This window comes from Papio anubis, chromosome 10, assembly GCF_008728515.1.
Source record: "Papio anubis isolate 15944 chromosome 10, Panubis1.0, whole genome shotgun sequence".
Lineage (NCBI taxonomy): Eukaryota > Metazoa > Chordata > Mammalia > Primates > Cercopithecidae > Papio > Papio anubis.
In genome coordinates this window covers 124995070-125011799 of record NC_044985.1, presented here as the reverse complement: position 1 = coordinate 125011799, position 16730 = coordinate 124995070, and the positions used below count along the sequence as shown (strand labels likewise).

Here is a 16730-nt window from a genome sequence, read left to right as displayed (position 1 = left end):
ACGGGGTTTCACTGTGGTCTCAATCTCTTGACCTCGTGATCTGCCCGTCTTGGCCTCCCAAAGTGCTGGGATTACAGGTGTGAGCCACCGCGCCCGGCCCTGGACTCTCAATTCTTTTCCACGGATCTAAATGCCTATCCTTAATCCATTACCACACTGAGTGTATTACCATTGCTTTGTAGCAACTTCCAACATTAGGAGGTGCGAATCCTCCTACTTTTTTCCTCTTTTTCAGAATTGTTTTGTTATTCTGGGTCCCTTGCAATTCTACATGAATTTTAGACAGTGTACACAACTGTCCAGGGACATCTTAACAGAAACCCTACAGAATATGGCTATGTGCAGGGGTATTTAGAATCCACAAGGTAGTATCATCAGTGCTTACCTGCCATGTGTGGGACAGCTGTGGCTACAGAGACTGTGACAGACACTTGCACCATTCTTGGGCTGCTGGGCCGTATGCCTGCAGCTCATGCAGCCACAGGATGGGAGGTCACCAGAGAGCTGCCCACCGCAGCCTTGTCCCGTGCAGACATCACCACTAAATCCTGGGTTTATGGTCACACACTCACACATAAATAAAAACAGAGAGAAGGCTGCTTTGAATGGGTTGGGGAACAGGGATGTGGCTGCACCCTGAGGATAAATTACAGAGCAAAGCAGCTTACGCTCTGCCCTTGCCTGGTATTATATGGGGAAGGCAACTGCCTGTCTTTCTGGGTGGCAGCCACCCAAACCACTGGTGCAGCTATCTAGGGGGATAAAACCAAGCTAGTCCAAGAGCCCTGCTGGGGCGAGAAGTTGGGGAAAACAGGAATAATCTGACTAGTTTCAGCACCCACTCCTTTGCTTCTGCCCCTCCAAACCTCTAGGACGACCAGCTACAATCTCGAGAACCTGCCTCCTCTCCATGAGATTCTCCCTCGGGCTTGAGGTACAGCCCTGACTTGGATAGTTGCTTGGTGAGGAAACACCAATCAGGAGTGTTAATTGTGCTTTAGGGGATACATGGGACTCCCTGGGGAATCCTCCTTTTCTTGAGAAAAATAAAGTCTAACAGCTTCCAGGGAGAATGAGATTATCCTACCCGGAAATAACAGTTAACAACGGTGACAGCGATACTGGACACAGATGACAATGGACTAATATTTGAAGAAATGAACAAGAAGGGAATTCAAACCCAGAATTTTAGATCCATCCAAACTGTCCTTCAGATGTGCAGGCTAACAAGAATTTTCACAGGCACACAGGGCCTCAGAGGTTTGGTCATTTAAAGTCCCAACAAGTGCTTTGTGGAACTTGACAAGCTGATCCTAAACTTTCATAGGCAAGCAAAGGACTGAGAACAGGTGAGACGCTCTTAACGGTCAAGTTGGGAGGACTCCGGGCCCCTAGCATAGCAAGTAGCACCAAAGCTGCCATCATTAAAGTAGTTGCTATTGGCTCAAAGAAGGTAAAACAACAGAACAGAGGAGTGAACCCAGAAACGGACCTGTGCATACGTGAACACCAGATTGACAGCACAGCTGGCACTGCAGAGCTGTGGGGAGATAACAAGTCTGCGTAAGAAAAAGAACTAGCTGCTACTTTATACAAAAATCAGGTGAGTTGTAGGTCTGGGTTTTAATTTATTTTTATATGTTTGAGACAGGGTCTTGTGCTGCCACCCAGGCTGGAGTGCAGTGGCGTGATCACAGCTCACTGAAACCTCTGCCTCCCAGGTTCAAGGGATTCTTATGCCTCAACCTCCTGAGTAGCTGGGATTACAGGCATGCGCCACCATGCCCGGCTAATTTTTGTATTTTTAGTAGAAACAGGTTTCGTCATGTTGGCCAGGCTAGTCTTGAACTCCTTCCTGGCCTCAAGTGATTCATCTGCCTAGGCCTCCCAAAGTGCTGGGATTACAGGTGTGAGCAGGTCTGAGTTTTAAAAGGCAAACAACCTTTAAAAGGATATGATTATAGGCCGGGCGTGGTGGCTAAAGCCTGTAATCCCAGCACTTTGGGAGGCCAAGACGGGCGGATCACGAGGTCAGGAGATCGAGACCATCCTGGCTAACACGGTGAAACCCTGTCTCTACTAAAAATACAAAAAAAAAAACTAGCAGGGCGAGGTGGTGGGCGCCTGTAGTCCCAGCTACTCAGGAGGCTGAGGCAGGAGAATGGTGTGAACCCGGGAGGCGGAGCTTGCAGTGAGCTGAGATCCTGCCACTGTACTCCAGCCCGGGCGACAGAGCGAGACTCCGTCTCAAAAAAAAAAAAAAAGGATATGATTATATATATAGAAAACCCCAAAGAATGGATGACAAGAATAGGAGAGTTTGGCAAGATGGTTGGCTATAAGGTCAATATGCAAAGGTCAAATAAATATCTATACTCCAGTAATAAATAATCAGGAAAAGTAATTTTTTAAAGTGTATACTAGTATCAAACTATATAATAGTATCAAACTATAAAATATCTAGGAATAAATCTGAATTCCATATAAAACTTTACTGAAAGATATTGTCAGTCATAGTGTCATATATGGAGAGATATCCCATGTCCATGGATACAGACTTATTATCCTAAAGATGTCAGTTTTCACAAAAATGTTCAATGGATTCCGTGCACACTCAGTCATTATCTCAAAGGCCTTTTCCACTGAGTGTGGCTGGAAGATTTGAGGGTGTATATGTGGAAGAAAAAAGGCCAAGGGTAGCGAGGATACTTCTGAAGATGAAGAGTAAAGAACAGGGATTTTCCCAGTCAGTTCCAGAACTTACAAAGTTAGAGTGAACCCAGGGCAGTATTGGCACAGAAGTATCAAATTGACACAGCCAGAATTCTACTTTTATATGTGGAATTTTGATACTGACAGTGGGGGAAAAAGGGACTTTTTAGCATGAAGAGATGAAAAATCCAGTTTACCCATATGCATAAAAAATGAAATTGCAGCCCAGTTTCTCTCACACACACAGTCTACTTCAGATAGATTAATGACTTACATGTCAAAAGCAAAACTTTCAATCTTTGAGAAAAAAATATACATGAATAACCTTCTAACTTTGGTGTGGGGAAGGATACTTTTTAAAGAAGGCCCCCAAGTTGTTAACCACTAATGCTTGATAAATTTGATTATGAACTTTTCTCTATTAAGAAATACCATCAGGCCGGGCGCGGTGGCTCAAGCCTGTAATCCCAGCACTTTGGGAGGCCGAGGCGGGCAGATCACGAGGTCAGGAGATCGAGACCATCCTGGCTAACATGGTGAAATCCCGTCTCTACTAAAAAAAATTACAAAAAACTAGCCGGCTTTGGGAGGCCGAGACAGGTGGATCACGAGGTCAGGAGATCAAGACCATCCTGGCGAACACGGTGAAACCCCGTCTCTACTAAAAAATACAAAAAACTAGCCGGGCGAGATGGCGGGCGCCTGTAGTTCCAGCTACTCGGGAGGCTGAGGCAGGAGAATGGCGTGAACCCGGGAGGTGGAGCTTGCAGCATTGAGATGCGCCACTTCACTCCAGCCTAAGGGCAGAGCTGAGACTACCTCAAAAAAATAAAAATAAAAAAATAAACTAGTCAAGGGAGGTGGTGGGCGCCTATAGTCCCAGCTACTCAGGAGGCTGAGGCAGGAGAATGGTGTGAACCCGGGAGGCGGAGCTTGCAGTGAGCTGAGATCCGGCCACTGCACCCCAGCCTGGGCGACAGAGCCCAGGACCCCAAAAAAAAAAAAAAAAAAAAAAAAAAAAAAAGAAATACCCACCAAGAATAGGGGCTACGCTTGAAAAGGAAGAAGATAACTGCAGAACACAGAGCTGACAAAGGATCAAAACATATAAGAATTTTGACAGATGAATAAGAAGAGTACAAATAACCCAACAAAAAGTCAAAAGGCGTGACCAGGCACACAAAGCAAGAGTACAAATAACCCAACAAAAAGTCAAAAGGCGTGACCAGGCATTTCACAGAAGTGAAGAGTACAAATAACCCAACAAAAAGTCAAAAGGTGTGACCAGGCATTTCACAGAAGCAGACACCTTTGGTGGATGCCCAGGAAGACAGGCTCAGTCACATCAGTGCTCAGGAGGTGCAAACCCAGATCCCAGGGGTTGCGTCACACCCATTCTGCCTGCAGGATCTGCAAACCTGGTGAAACCTAGTTCTAGAGAGATTGGATTCACTGCTTATCTTCATCACTGCTGGAGGGAGAGCAGACTGCTATCGCCTCTTAGAAAATGACTTAGTGTTCTCGTGTAATTCGGGCTTCACACATCCTCATCCTAGATCCAGCACTTCCACTCTCACACACGTACTGGAAAACCTGTACAGGAACATCCACTGCAACACCGCTCATACCAAACACAACCTACATGTTCTCTGCACAGAGAGGGGAGAAAAGCCGGTCAATTCACTCAGTGGACTCTGTGCTCAACAGTGGGTGTGAACAAGCCACAGCCGCCCAGACCGCATGGGCCAACCTCCATCCGAGAATGCGGAGTGAAAACACAGGTCTAATGATCACACACGGCAAGATAATTATCTCGCAAAGAAAACTCACTTATTGTTCTGCCACACATACATGTCCGAAAAAATATATGTTTCCCCACCTTCCACTCTGAAGAAAACAAAGGAATTCTAAGCACCAAGTTCAGGATCATGGTTAACCGAGGGGAGAGAACAGGGAGTATGACGGCAAAAAAGATAGAAGGTGTTGTTCACATTCAAGTGTATAGGTCGGGTTCTTGATTTAAAGTCATTATTCAAAGACTAATTAAATGAAAGGTAGCTAGTGTGAGAGTGCAACATGAATCAAAGATCATGACTAGCTTTGCACATCGAGGGGCCGTTAAAGATTCGACTTTTCATGTTATCACTTAAAATCATTTTGCACCCACCAGAGCATGAGCATCTCATGCCGGCAAACACATGAGTGCAGTGACCTCGGGGCCAGCCTGGGGGTCATCTTGAATCTCTCCTGCCAAAGAGACCCAGGGGAGTAACACGTGCCCCTCTAAGTTCTGAGTTCTAGGAGATGAACACCTGCTATTTAAAGGGAAGAGACCCAGGGGAATAACACGTGCCCCTGTAAGTTCTGAGTTCTAGGAGATGAACACCTGCTATTTAAAGGGAAGAGACCCAGGGGAATAACACGTGCCCCTCTAAGTTCTGAGTTCTAGGAGATGAACACCTGCTATTTAAAGGGTGGGACACAATGCGAACCATCTGATGAAAGGTTCGTTTTAGTTCCCTTAAAGGTCCACACCTTAATTAAGAGAATCCTTCACTCACTGCGTCAGATGCACAAGCCAGTCCTCCTGGTGCTCACAGGGACTAGCAGCGAGTCCGGACCTCATATGGTGAGGGGGGAATGTGAACTTAGGGTTCAGCGAAACTGCCACTTGCAAACGCACCCTCTGGCACTGCAGGTGCCCTTGATGTGTACAGATGTCCTTGAGAAGCTGAGGGCAGGGCCTTGCTGGTGAGACCATGCTCAGTGGCTCACACCTTTACCAAGTACTAGGCCTTCTTTGGGGCTGGGTTGAGGGGTGATCCCAATCTCAGTCTGTGGTGTGACTCAGGGGAGGACAGGTCACCGGGTGCTAGGAGAGCTGTTCATAGAGGACACAGCCCCCAAGCATTAAAACCCAGAGAAAGGCAGAGTCTGACTCAGGCTGGGGAACACACATGCATTAGTGCTGCCTAAAGGGGAGCTGCCTCGTGAGCTTCCGGGAACTCTTACTGCAGGTGCTAAGCAGATGCTCGGCGCCCCACAGGGACGTGCTGGCCTCAATTCTCACGAGGCAGAGCCCCGGACTAGGAGACAGTTCAGGTCCTGCATAACCTGAGTGTCCACAGGGCCCAGCTGGTCCTTGAGCTGGGGCTCGCCCAGTGGCTGCTCCCTTCCCCTCCTGACTCCACCTGCTCCTCTTCGGAGAAGCGAGGGGTGTGGGGCCCAGAGGCAGGGGCTGGGGTGGGCTCTGTTGCATGTGGAGGTGAAGGAGGGGAGGGGAGGGGAGGGGAAGGGAGGGGAGGGGAGGCGAGGTGAGGCGAGGCGAGGCGAGGCGAGGCAGCGGCAAAGCCAGTCTCTCCAGCTCAGACCCTGGGTGGTTTGGGTGGGTCTTGCCCCCTGGCCTGTTCCCGTCAATGGGGTCCCACTGCTTGGGTGGTAGCTTCCCCCCATCTTCCCACACTGGGGTGCCTGGTGCTCAGCCTCCCCTTAGGTTCCTCACTGTGGATGGTCCCTCCTGCCTGTAGCCTCTAAGGCCCCTGAGAGCAGTCAGTCCCAAAGTCCCCACCAGCACTGCCAACTTACTCCCGAGGTCCTTGTTGCTGTGTTCAGGGAGCTGGAGGGCCAGGCTGACCTGCTTGGGGGCTTCCTCGGTGTGCTCGAGCTGCGCTGAGGCTGTGGGTTCTAGGAGAAGCCAGGCGGTGACCACATGGTGCAGCTGCTTTGCACCCGGATGGTCCTGGGGCCACCCTTTTGACCCGGATGGTCCTGGGGCCACCCTTTTGAGTGCTTCTATACCTTAGGGAGCACGGATATCCCTGGTGGGGACCAGGCTCCCTGCATGACCCGGTGCCTGTCAGCCCCAGCACTGTCTCCCTTGAAGGGCTGGCCCTTGCGCTCCTGCTGACCCTCTGGAGGGGCTGGGCTTTCCACTTGCAGGGCCCCTCAGAGCTGTTTCGGGGCAGCCACCAGTGATCATGCCGAGAGGCCCCATCCTCACGGCTGATGCGGTTGCTTTCTTCTTAGGGTCAAATTCTGCATTCCTCTCCATCCACCCCCTACTTCTTGGAGGGCTACGGCACCCCCTGCTCTCCCTGATCTGCCCTCAGCCTCTGCTGACCTTCCCCATGCCCTTGCCCCCAATTGCATCACTTATATGCAGGGTTCTCAACCGCACCCTTGGGCATTTGATATCTGCTTCCATACCTGCAAGTACAACGGGCCCCCGCTCTGTACTCCAGATCTCACCGGCCCACCACTGGGCGTCCCGGGCAGCTGCCTGCCCTCTCCCCAGATACCTTGCCGGGGCTCTCTCCCCCGCTCGCCATGCGGCAGTGACCCCAGGGCTCTGGTCCCTCCTTGCCAGTCTCCCTGCTGCGTCCCCTCCCTCCCCTGCCTGGGGAGTTTTTGTTCAGTTTTGTGTTCATTAAACTGGTGACTCGGCTCTGCTGGGGGATTCCAGGAGGATGAGCACCTGGCCTTCCAGGTGAGAGGCAAGGGCCAGAGAGGTGCCCTCTAGGGCAGGGTGGTGCCTGCCTCGCTCCTGCCAGCATATCTCAGGGCTTCTGTGTCAGAATCACAGGCAGATTCCTGGAGCAGCCCTCACCCGGTAAAGCGGGTGGGAAGGGGCCAAGGCACCTGGGCCCCCCATCGGCCTTGCTGCCACCAGGAAGATCTTGCCAGGACAGTGGCGGAGGATTTGCTGGACCACACTCTGAGTGGCAGGTTAGGCCCTCATGGCCTCCTGCCCATGGCTTACTAAAACAAAGCTCAGAGCCCTACTTTGGCAAACAAAGCTGCTGTAACGTCTCAGACCTGCTTCTAAAATGTTTATCTTCTCTCGCGTGCCCTGCCAGCAGCCTGTGCCTCCAGCCCACACACTGACGTGAGGCCCTCACGAGCCGCCCCTCCCGCCATGGAGATGCATGCGTCCCTGGCTGGAGACTGCGCTGGGCAGTGGGGGCAGACTTATCATGTAAGGGACAGGGGCTGGTGAGAGTGGCAGTGAGGATGAGGGTTGGCCACTGAGGTGGGTGGGGAGGCCCCAGCACTCACGTGATCTCACGGTGGCTGCTTTGCTGGGTGAGCTGCCGAACCTGGCGCTCACTCTTCCTCTGCCGTCCACAAGCTCCGAGAACCTGCGGAGAGGGTGGAAGGGTCACCGCCGTCCGAGCGCCGCCTCGGGCGATGGGGCCGACAGGTGGGGCATGTACCTGGGGGGCTGGGTGGGGGTCTCGGGGGCGCTGTGGTCATTCAGCAGGCGCAGCTCCGGCAGGCGCACTGGGGGCGGTCTGTTCCTGAGCACCCGAGGGTGGTGTCCTCCCTGGTGCCAGCGTCTGTCAGCGCCATCCCTGGGGGCTGCAGAGCAGGCAGGAGGAAGGGGCTGGTCTGGGGCTGCCCTCTGCTCCTGTCCCCGCCCCTGTGGCATGGGAGGTGCCCCTCACACTCAGCTGTGCTTGGAGAAGGGAAGGGGGGTGTGTGAGTGAGCTGTGGTCATCCAAGGTGCTTGCGGCTTCCCCAGATGCCCTGGGTTCCCTTCCAGCCCACCCGCCACATCGCTTCTGAGGAGAAGCCACGCACAGCCACGACAAAGGCATGCACTGGCCTGGGAGTCGTGAGGCAGGGGCTGAGTGTAGGCCCCTGCCCCTGTCACTCAAAAGGGGCTGGGCCTTCCAGCTAGGACTCAGGTCCCAGGCTGCCCTGGAGACACACTTGTTCTCCCCAGTTGGCCTCTGGATGGGACACTTCAGCTGGGAGTCCCCACCCCAGCATGTGCCCTGAGAGTGAGGGTGCAACCTGTCACCCTAACAGTGTCCTTCAGCCTCCTAGGCTGGGTCCTCCTTCCCTGTGAGCCCCCTTCCCTCTCACACTGAGGCCGGCTCACGGAGGTCCCAGCCTGCCCCTTCCACCTGGCTGGTGGGCTTGGCCCCAAGCTGGTGGGGGTGGCAGGATTGGGTCTGAGAACTCGCCAAGCTCATGTACTTCGTGTCCCCAACACAGCCTCACGGGTTGGGGAGGAGCCTGGGGTCGGAGCCCCCTTTTCCCTGGGGAGCCGCCCCCTGCTCTGCTCTGTCCGGCTGTGGCTACTCCTCCCTGCTTGTTTCCGTCTCTCTCTTCTCTCTCTGTTCTGCTCCTGCATTTTCCCACAGCTCCTTCTGTGAACTTGGAAGACCTAAGTGGGGCATTCAGGACCCTGGTGGAGACTGGAAGGGCCACCTCTGCACTTGGGAGCAGACCCGAGCCCTTCAGAGCCTCTGCCCCCACTCCGAGCGGCTGTGCCTCTGCGCCCCAGCATTCCTGCTCCTTGCAGGCCCCTGCCCGTGGCCTCCTGGCCCTTTGTTTGTGTCCAGCGGCCCCTCATGGGTCAGGCCTGGGCTGCACGGCCACTTCCGGGGGCTTCCTCCTCGCTGCCACTCTCGGCACGTGTTTTCAGGTGATGCTCAGCCTGTCTGGGATCTACAGGGGGTGGGGGGGTCCGGCACAGGCTGAGGCTCCATGTGCTTCTTATTCCAGTTGTTGGTGCCACCCGCCCATGAGTCCTTCCTTTCCTCGTGGGTTTGAAAAGCCTCCCCTTTCATACACAGACTCCCCCCCTGCTAACACGGTCCTGTTTCTAGGCTGTCGCCTGGCATCCCAGGCCCCTGCAGGGCCAGGTCAGTCCTGAACAGGTGGAGGGCTGGCAAACACTGCCCCACCCACGCTCAGGGCCTGCGGCACTCACAGGTGATGATGTAGAGGTGGGCGGGCTCGCTGTGCAGTGGCCCGAGCTCCGTGCCCTGCACGGCCGTCACGGAGAGCTGGTACCGCCGTCCCGGCAGCAGGTCGCGCACTGTGTAGGACGCCAGCTTCCCATTGGGGACGTAGCGGCTCTTGGTGCTCTGGCTGGTGGTCACATTGATGACATAAGCCTCCAGCAAGCTGCCTGGAGTCGGGGCATCCCAGACCACGTGGGCAGAGGTGGCCGTGACTCGGGCGGCCGTCAGGTTTGCTGGAGGCAGGGGCCCTGGACGAGGCAGGAGCAGGGAGAGGTGAGGGGGTGCCCACAGGGTCTTCTGGTGAGAACACAGTTTGAGAACCTGACAGGGGCTGCCGCAGCCTTGCTGGAAGCCAGGTTCTTTATTATGGAGAACGGCACAGCACTGAGGCGGGGTGTGGGCTAGCACGCACGGCAGCATCTCCCAACCAAGAGGCCTGCAGGCCCCCGATGCCACCCTCCCCTCGGGTTAGGATTCACCCTGTGAAGCCCCCAGGCCCTGTCCCGTCAGCTGGCGCCCTCCCTGCAGCACTGTCGGTTCCCCTGAGCCTGGCTGCGCAGAGCCCTGGGCAGACTCCCCTACCCCACCAGCCTTTCCTGTGCCTTCCCAGGCGGGCAGCATCCGAGTGCACAGGTGGGCAGGGGCCTGCTCAAGCCTCTGTTCCTCACGGAGGGAGCTGCAGCCTCCCCTCTGCCCGGTTCACTGTCCCTCCCCTGTGTGCTGACTGTCTGTGCTCTCGCCCCTCCCATGCACTGGGGAGGGGGTGTGGGCCTAGTGACACCAGGAGCTTAGCTAGAGGGGGCTGGTTGCAAGGTGCAAGGGCCCTGGACAGCGTGGGTATCCCTGGCCCAGTGAGTTCCTCTGACCCTCTGGTCAGTGCCCAGTAGGAACTTCATGCTGAGGAGACACCAAGAGCCTTTAGAGATGGAGACTGCCCTGGAGAGCTGTCCCAGCACAAGGGCCCAGCGCAGCCCAATGGCTCCTGCCCAGTGGCCCCTGCTCAATGGCCCCAGCAGAAGAGACGTCCGGGAGGCCAGGGCTGGGTTTCTGGTGTTGGGACACTTTGGAGAGGACTAGGGGAGGCTGGAAGGAAGCCAGAGCCTCTAGAAGACGGCCTTTCGTGTGCCAGGGGCCGCGCCGCTCTACTCACGGGTCCACACGTGTGTTGGCGCGGTGGCCAGGCTCTCCGTGGGGTGCTCCTCTCCCCTGAGCCCACTGAGGGTGGTCAGCTGGATGGTGTACCTCCTCCCAGGCAGCAGAGCCCTGTGGGCAGGAGGTGATGAAGAGAGAACAGGGACGTCTGGGACCTGTGTGTGACTCAGCTGCCAGACTGCAGCTCCCCCAGTCAGGAGGTGACCGGCGGGAGGTCGTCCTGCTGCTGGTGGCCCAGGCGACCTCCAGGAGGGGCACACTCACAGCCTTCAGAGCCGTGTGCTCCTAGGATGGGAAGCCGGCCCATACATAGTCTGGGAAGCGGCGGAGGATCGGGTGCGCCTGGGGCCACTACAGTATTGTCAGAGGGCCGGTGTTCAGATGGGAGAGGCCAGAGAAGGGGGAAGTGGTCGCTGTGCGGGAACGGGGGACAGGCAGGCCCGATGCCCCTCGGCGCAGGTGAGTTGATGTAAATTCTCAGGAAACCACAGGGCAACGTGAGGCCAATGCTGCCCCAGCCCCAGGAAGCTGCTGGCTGGCATCTTCCTTCCCACTCGCTCTCCGGTCTTTCCCGGCACCCCTGCCTGTGCTGAGCACGAATCGGAGCTTTTCTCTCTGGCTGGTGCCCAAATCACAGGGGTCCACTGTGGGACTCCTGGGAGAGCTGGGGGCTGTTACCATCTCCCCTCGCTGGCCGCTGCTCTCTGAGGGGCCAAGTCACTCTCATGATCTGTGTGGAAGGCATGATCCTGGGTTTTCAGAGCTTTTTCTGCTCTTTATGGACACTTTAAAACACTACGAAGGTGTATCCTCTCTTGGCAGCTCTGATGAGGTGAGGCAGGAGTGAGGCCTCCAGGGTCAGAGGCTGGCTCACCTGAGAGACCTTTGCCTCCACCCGGGTGAGGAGCGGCAGGTGCACAGTCCACACACGGAGAATGTGCCCGAGACCTGGGCCCCGTGTCCCCGAGCCCCCACTCCTGCCCTCGCCCCAGCCCCATGCTCTGGGTATCCCCTCTCACCCAAAGGTGAACCTGTCCACACTCCTTTCCACATCAGTGGCCTGGTCTCTGAGGGCCTCAGGGTGGCGGATGGACACGCGGACCCCACTGACGGTGGCATGGTGGATCCTGTGCAGGGCCCACTGCACCGAGATGGTGCTGGCCGTCACATTGGTGACCTCGAAGACTTCCACAGGGCGGGGTCCTAGGGGGAATGGGCTACTTAGCAGGTGCTGGCCCCTCCTTGCTCCTGGGGGAGGGCAGGGGCTCAAGATGAGACCAGGCTTGGGAGGGTGCTGGGGGCCACAGAGAGATCCTGGAGAGGGTGTCCCATCAGCTACTCAGGGGACTCGGGCTGAGTGGGACGCCCAGGCCCTGGCCTCCAGGACTGATGGCTGCGGAGCCCGCTGTGGGCCATCCCGCTTTACCAGAGGGAGGGGTCTTAACCTCCATTTAGATGTGGCGGTGACATGGCGGGGGATGGGCCGGAGTCCCTCTGGACATGAGCGACCCGGACCTCCCCTCTTTTCTGCGCCAGTCGACTATTTTGGTCTGACAGCACACATCCGGGCCCGGTCTGGGTGACACCGTCCGAGGAGGATGGACGCACAGAGCTCCCAGCGACTGCAGGGCAGGGGCCACTTCCCGCCCGGCCAGTCTCCTCCAAAGCTCCAGTGCCACTGCTGATGCGCCAGGCAGAGCCCAGACAGCAGCGCGTGGCTCTCAGCAACTCAGCACCCCAGTCTGTGAACAGTGGTCCCTTCCACCCACCACGGCTGGCTGGAGCCTCCACTCTGCAGCGGGCACGGCGGGCTCCGCCTTCGCTCCAGATACCTTCCCAGCGCAGACCTCACATGGGGCAGCCTCGCAGGTGCTTCTTCCTAAAACAGCCCAGGCGAGCCTCCCCTACTCAGTCCCTGGAAGCTCCTCTTGACACCTGCTCGGTGCCACCCGCACGTGCATCCAGGCTCCCCACTGGCTGAGGTGTGCTCTGTGTCGTTGCTGTGTTGGGAATTCCAGCCCCTTGGTGGTCACCTCCTGCAGGACAGGCCCCTGTGGGCCCCTGGGTGGGCTCGAGCTGCCCTGGATGCCTCTGCCTGTCCCTCAATGCCCTTGGCATTGGCCTCAAGCTGGGGCCCAGGTGTGGCCAGGAGGCCTTCCTCCTGTGACAGCCGCCGAGCTCCTCTCTGCCTTCCTGCCACGCTACCCGTAGGTTTCACCGAACTCACATGGCCGCCCCGCGGGGCCCTGCCAGGTGCTCAGGCCTCAATGAATCCCCGGCCACCCACCCACCCATCACGCCACTTTGCAGCAGTCTGTGCTCTGAGCACCTTTTCCTCTTTCCTCGAGCCTCTAGCACCCCTTCCCCATTCTTGTTCCTGTGTCTGAAAGCCACAGGTGTGCTGGGTGAGAGTCCCATGGCCCCATGGCCCTGCACCCCACCTTGGTTCCTGCCCAGCCTGTACCAAGATACCCCGTGCTCTAGCTGATGCGGCTGGGCTCAGTGGAGGGCCAGCCTCTGCTTTCTACCGGCCCTGCCCCTGTCTGTCCACGGCCGTGCTCCGGGGCTCCCTTCTCCTCCCCAGAATCCCTCCCAGCAGCACACAAGCCAGCTAAGCCCTGACGCCTTCCCTAGAGCGCTCAGCATCTCCTGCTCCCCGACGTGGCAACAACCCCCGAGGCTGTGCACAACCCGGGCCTCCCCTGCTCTCTTGGCGGCTCAGGCTCTCAGGGGGCTCCTCCCTAGGACTCTTCAGGGGTCACATCTGGTCACAGCTTTCGGTGCCAGCTCCAGGTGGAGGCTCTGGGTCTGTCCTTCCATCTAGGGCCTGCCCCATGGCTCTTCCCGATTAGCCACGGATGCCTCTTCTTAGCACATCCCAGTGCCTACATATCCCTGTGAGCAGGTGCCCCTCAAACTCTCCCCAGGCCTTCAGAGCACCCCAGAGTCCCAGCCCATCCAAGCCCGCCCCCGCGGCCCCTGTCTCCCGCACTGGCTCCTTCCAGGGACCTTTTTGGGAAGGCCCCATTCCTCCCCAGTCCCACTTCCTAGCGCCACGCCTGGGGGTTGTGCTGCTCCCACTCTTGGCTCTATTCTATGCGCCCCAATCCCACGCTTGTATCTTGTGGACCCGAGGCCACTCCCGAACAGCTCTGTCTCCCCAGTGCTCTGTCTGCAGCAGGGCGGTGCCTCCAACCCCCAGCTCGGCTGTCTTGCTGCTGGGAGAACTAGGGAGGTGGACGGCACGACAGCCGCCCTGCAGGTGCCCGGGGCCAGCGCCGCCCTTGAGGGGCAGGGGCTGGGCGGGGACGGCCAGGCTTGGGGATACTCACGCGTGCGGGCCAGCAGCACAGCAGGCCTGCTGATGTCATTCTTGTTGTTAGTGTTGCGCTTGACTGAGAAGACAGAGATGTTGTAGGCCCTGCCGGCTGCCAGTGCCCGGAGCTGGTGCGAGGAGCGGGTCCTGTCCACAAAGTCCGTGCGGCGGTAGGAGCCATCGGAGGAGACGTAGGTGACCGCGTAGCCATCAAGCATCTGCCTCGCGGCTGGGCCGTCGGGCGGGTTCCAGGAGATGGACACCCCACTCTCCTCCACTCTCTCCATCTTGAGGGCCGTCGGTGGGAAGAGCTCTTCAGGGTTTGGGTCAAAACAAGGGGAGGGGACTGGTCAGCTGTCAACCGTGCACGCCTGGCTCCCATCGGCGGCTCAGCCGGGTCCGGCTCTTGGGCCTAACACAGCCATCGCTGGCAGAGTCCTTCTTTGTCCCCAGCCATGTACCTCCAGGAGGGTCACACTTTTGCATGTGTGACAGTGTTTCAAGCCCACCGGGGGATTTTATCCCCTCCCTGTTCCTCAGGGAAGGGGCCTGGGCAAGCAGCGGCCAGATGCTCTGCTCTTGGGGACCGTTGGGCCCTCTGGGGTGAGGGGACCCCCTCATGGCTCCCTCACTAGAGGCGCCCTCGCCACCCACCTTTGGCACAGTCCTTGCCCGTGTAGCCCACTTTGCAGGTGCAGCTGTGGGAGCCGTTGCTGGCCAGGCAGTAGCCACGGCCCCCACAGGGGCTGGAGAAGCAGGGGTCACTCGCTGAGGGAAGAAAAAGCAGCAGTGTGTGTTGGGGTATGGCCAGGGGCCCCCGCGCCCTTGTTCCTGGGGCACTGGGTCCCTCCTGTGTGGGTGTGGAGGGGAGGGGGGCACAGGACAGCTACTGCCTCCCTTCGGTTCTGTCACCTCCACTGCCCTGCAGGGTCCAACCCAGCAGCCCCCTCCACCCTCCACAGCTGAGTGCCGTCAGCCGGACTGGCTGAGGGGATGAGACACTGGACCAGGACAGGCCAGGTCACCACCAGAGTGACAGTCCTGCTTGAGGAGGGGAGGTCAGTGGTCAGGGAGGCCTCATCAGGAGGTATCCCACTGGGGGCTGATTAGGGAGAATGTTCCAGAGAGAAACACAGCGACGGGCCGGACCTGGGTGTGCAATGAGCTTGGCCTGTCCGAGGGCAGCAGGGCCTGTGTGTGATGTGAGGCCCCACCCATGGGCGTGTCCCTGGGTGAAGAGGGGTGTCGGGGGGTGGGGTTAGCACAGGAGATGGGGATGTTTAGAAGGCACCATCATGGGACCAAGGGAGACAGGCAGAGGGCCACTGGCCTGTGGCCTGAGAAGGGGCCTTCCCAGGTGGTGGGCAGAGCGCGGGCAGCAGGCGGGCCTGCCGCCCTACCTGTCTCGCAGTGGTAGCCGAAGAAGCCCTCTGGGCAGACGCACAGGTAGGCCCCGCCGCCACTCTCACACCGGCCTCCGTGCTGGCAGGGGCTGGAGTCGCAGGCGTCCACCTCTGGAGAACACCCAGAGAGTGGGCCCAAGCCGCAAGGGGGGAGTCTGGGGGAGGGAGGAGAGGACAGCGGGAAGAAGGGAAAGGAGGAGTCTAGGGGCAGAGGCCAGGAGAGAGGGGCAGTGGGCAGGTCCCTCCCCTCAGCGCTCCCCAGCACCCTCACCTCCACCCCTCCCTCCCAAGGTGGCCGCAGCCCTGGGGGTCCCTCTCCCCAGGTGGTCTGCCCAGCAGGGAATGTGGGGATGCTCCACCTCCTCTCTGATCTTCCAGAGGCCCAGGCTCTGCATGTGGGGCCCACTGGAGGGAGCCCCTACCTGTCTCACAGTGGACTCCAACGAAGCCTGCAGGGCACTGGCAGACATAGGCCCCCGGGAGGTTCCTGCAGGAGCCTCCATTTCTGCAGAGGTGAGCTCGGCACTCATCCCTCTCTGCACAGAGAAGGGGTGTCAAGGGTGTTGCTGGCTTAGGTCCGAGGCGCCTACGTGCCCCCAGGATTCTGCGCATTCCCGGGGGCTTTGGTCACCCCTTCCCCAACTGGGAGTAACTACTCGGGACATGTGCGCTTTCTTCCATCAGCCCCACACCCGCCCCTCCTCGGGAGGCATGCCACCTCCACTGCCTGCTGGCAAAGCCCCACCTCCAGGCCATGCCTTCCTCCAGGCCACTCCGCAATGGGAGGCTCCCCAAGGCCACGACTGGGCACGGCTCCCTGGGCCTGCCCTCCCTGGAGCCTGCGTTTCTTTCTCAGGCTTAAGAGCCCTAGCAAGGTACAAGGGTGTGCAGGGCTCACGGGGCAGGCCTCCCCTCCCTCCACTGGCTGGCAGCACCGACCAGGCGTCAGAGGCTGTGACCTGCCCTCTGCGACACCCACCTTCTCTGCGCCCTGAGCCCAGGCCAGCACTTCTCAGCTGGGCTCTCAGTCTCCCCTGGGGAGGTGCAGGAAGGGATGTTTGTAAATCTTTGTCTTGGATGTCAGAGCTGGCAGGGGCCCGAGAGAGCATGCAGTGGCCACCCCAGCCATCCAGAGACCTCTCCAGGGGACCCACTGCCTCAGGCACATGGCCAGTGTGCTGGAGCTGCCACCCCAGCAGGGCCAGGGCCCCTCTTACCCAGCTCGCAGTGGGTGCCCTCGTAGCCTGTGCTGCAGAGGCACAGGTACCCAGCGACGTGGTCCTGGCAAGAGCCCCCATGCAGGCACGGCTGAGACCGGCACTCATCAATTTCTGAGAGGAGAGAGTCCAAGAGTAAAGCAATGTGGCCACAATGAAGCCAAATTAAGATGCA

The 16730-nt window shown here is 58.1% G+C and overlaps 1 protein-coding gene across 7 annotated transcripts in view; it reads right to left on the bottom strand.

The window, feature by feature from the left end:
* Positions 1-16730, bottom strand: part of SNED1 (sushi, nidogen and EGF like domains 1) — an 88034-nt gene that overhangs the window by 16698 nt on the left and 54606 nt on the right. For 5 of the 7 annotated variants that reach the window (XR_004176730.1, XR_002516458.2, XR_004176731.1 and 2 more), the window contains 11 exons: positions 16556-16669; positions 15761-15874; positions 15336-15449; positions 14590-14703; positions 13952-14248; positions 11639-11822; positions 10618-10730; positions 9434-9715; positions 7926-8070; positions 7768-7850; positions 6298-6396 (listed from right to left, as the gene is read on the bottom strand). Coding sequence is in view for 3 of the 7 variants with exons in the window: in XM_003908192.4 (XP_003908241.3) it covers positions 6298-6396; positions 7768-7850; positions 7926-8070; positions 9434-9715; positions 10618-10730; positions 11639-11822; positions 13952-14248; positions 14590-14703; positions 15336-15449; positions 15761-15874; positions 16556-16669 (1659 nt within the window). In the remaining 4 variants the exon portion in view is untranslated. Of the gene's footprint in view, positions 1-29; positions 1541-6297; positions 6397-7767; positions 7851-7925; positions 8071-9433; positions 9716-10617; positions 10731-11638; positions 11823-13951; positions 14249-14589; positions 14704-15335; positions 15450-15760; positions 15875-16555; positions 16670-16730 lie in introns of those variants that run through there. The other 2 variants (XR_002516459.2, XM_021924450.2) reach the window with 2 other exon arrangements.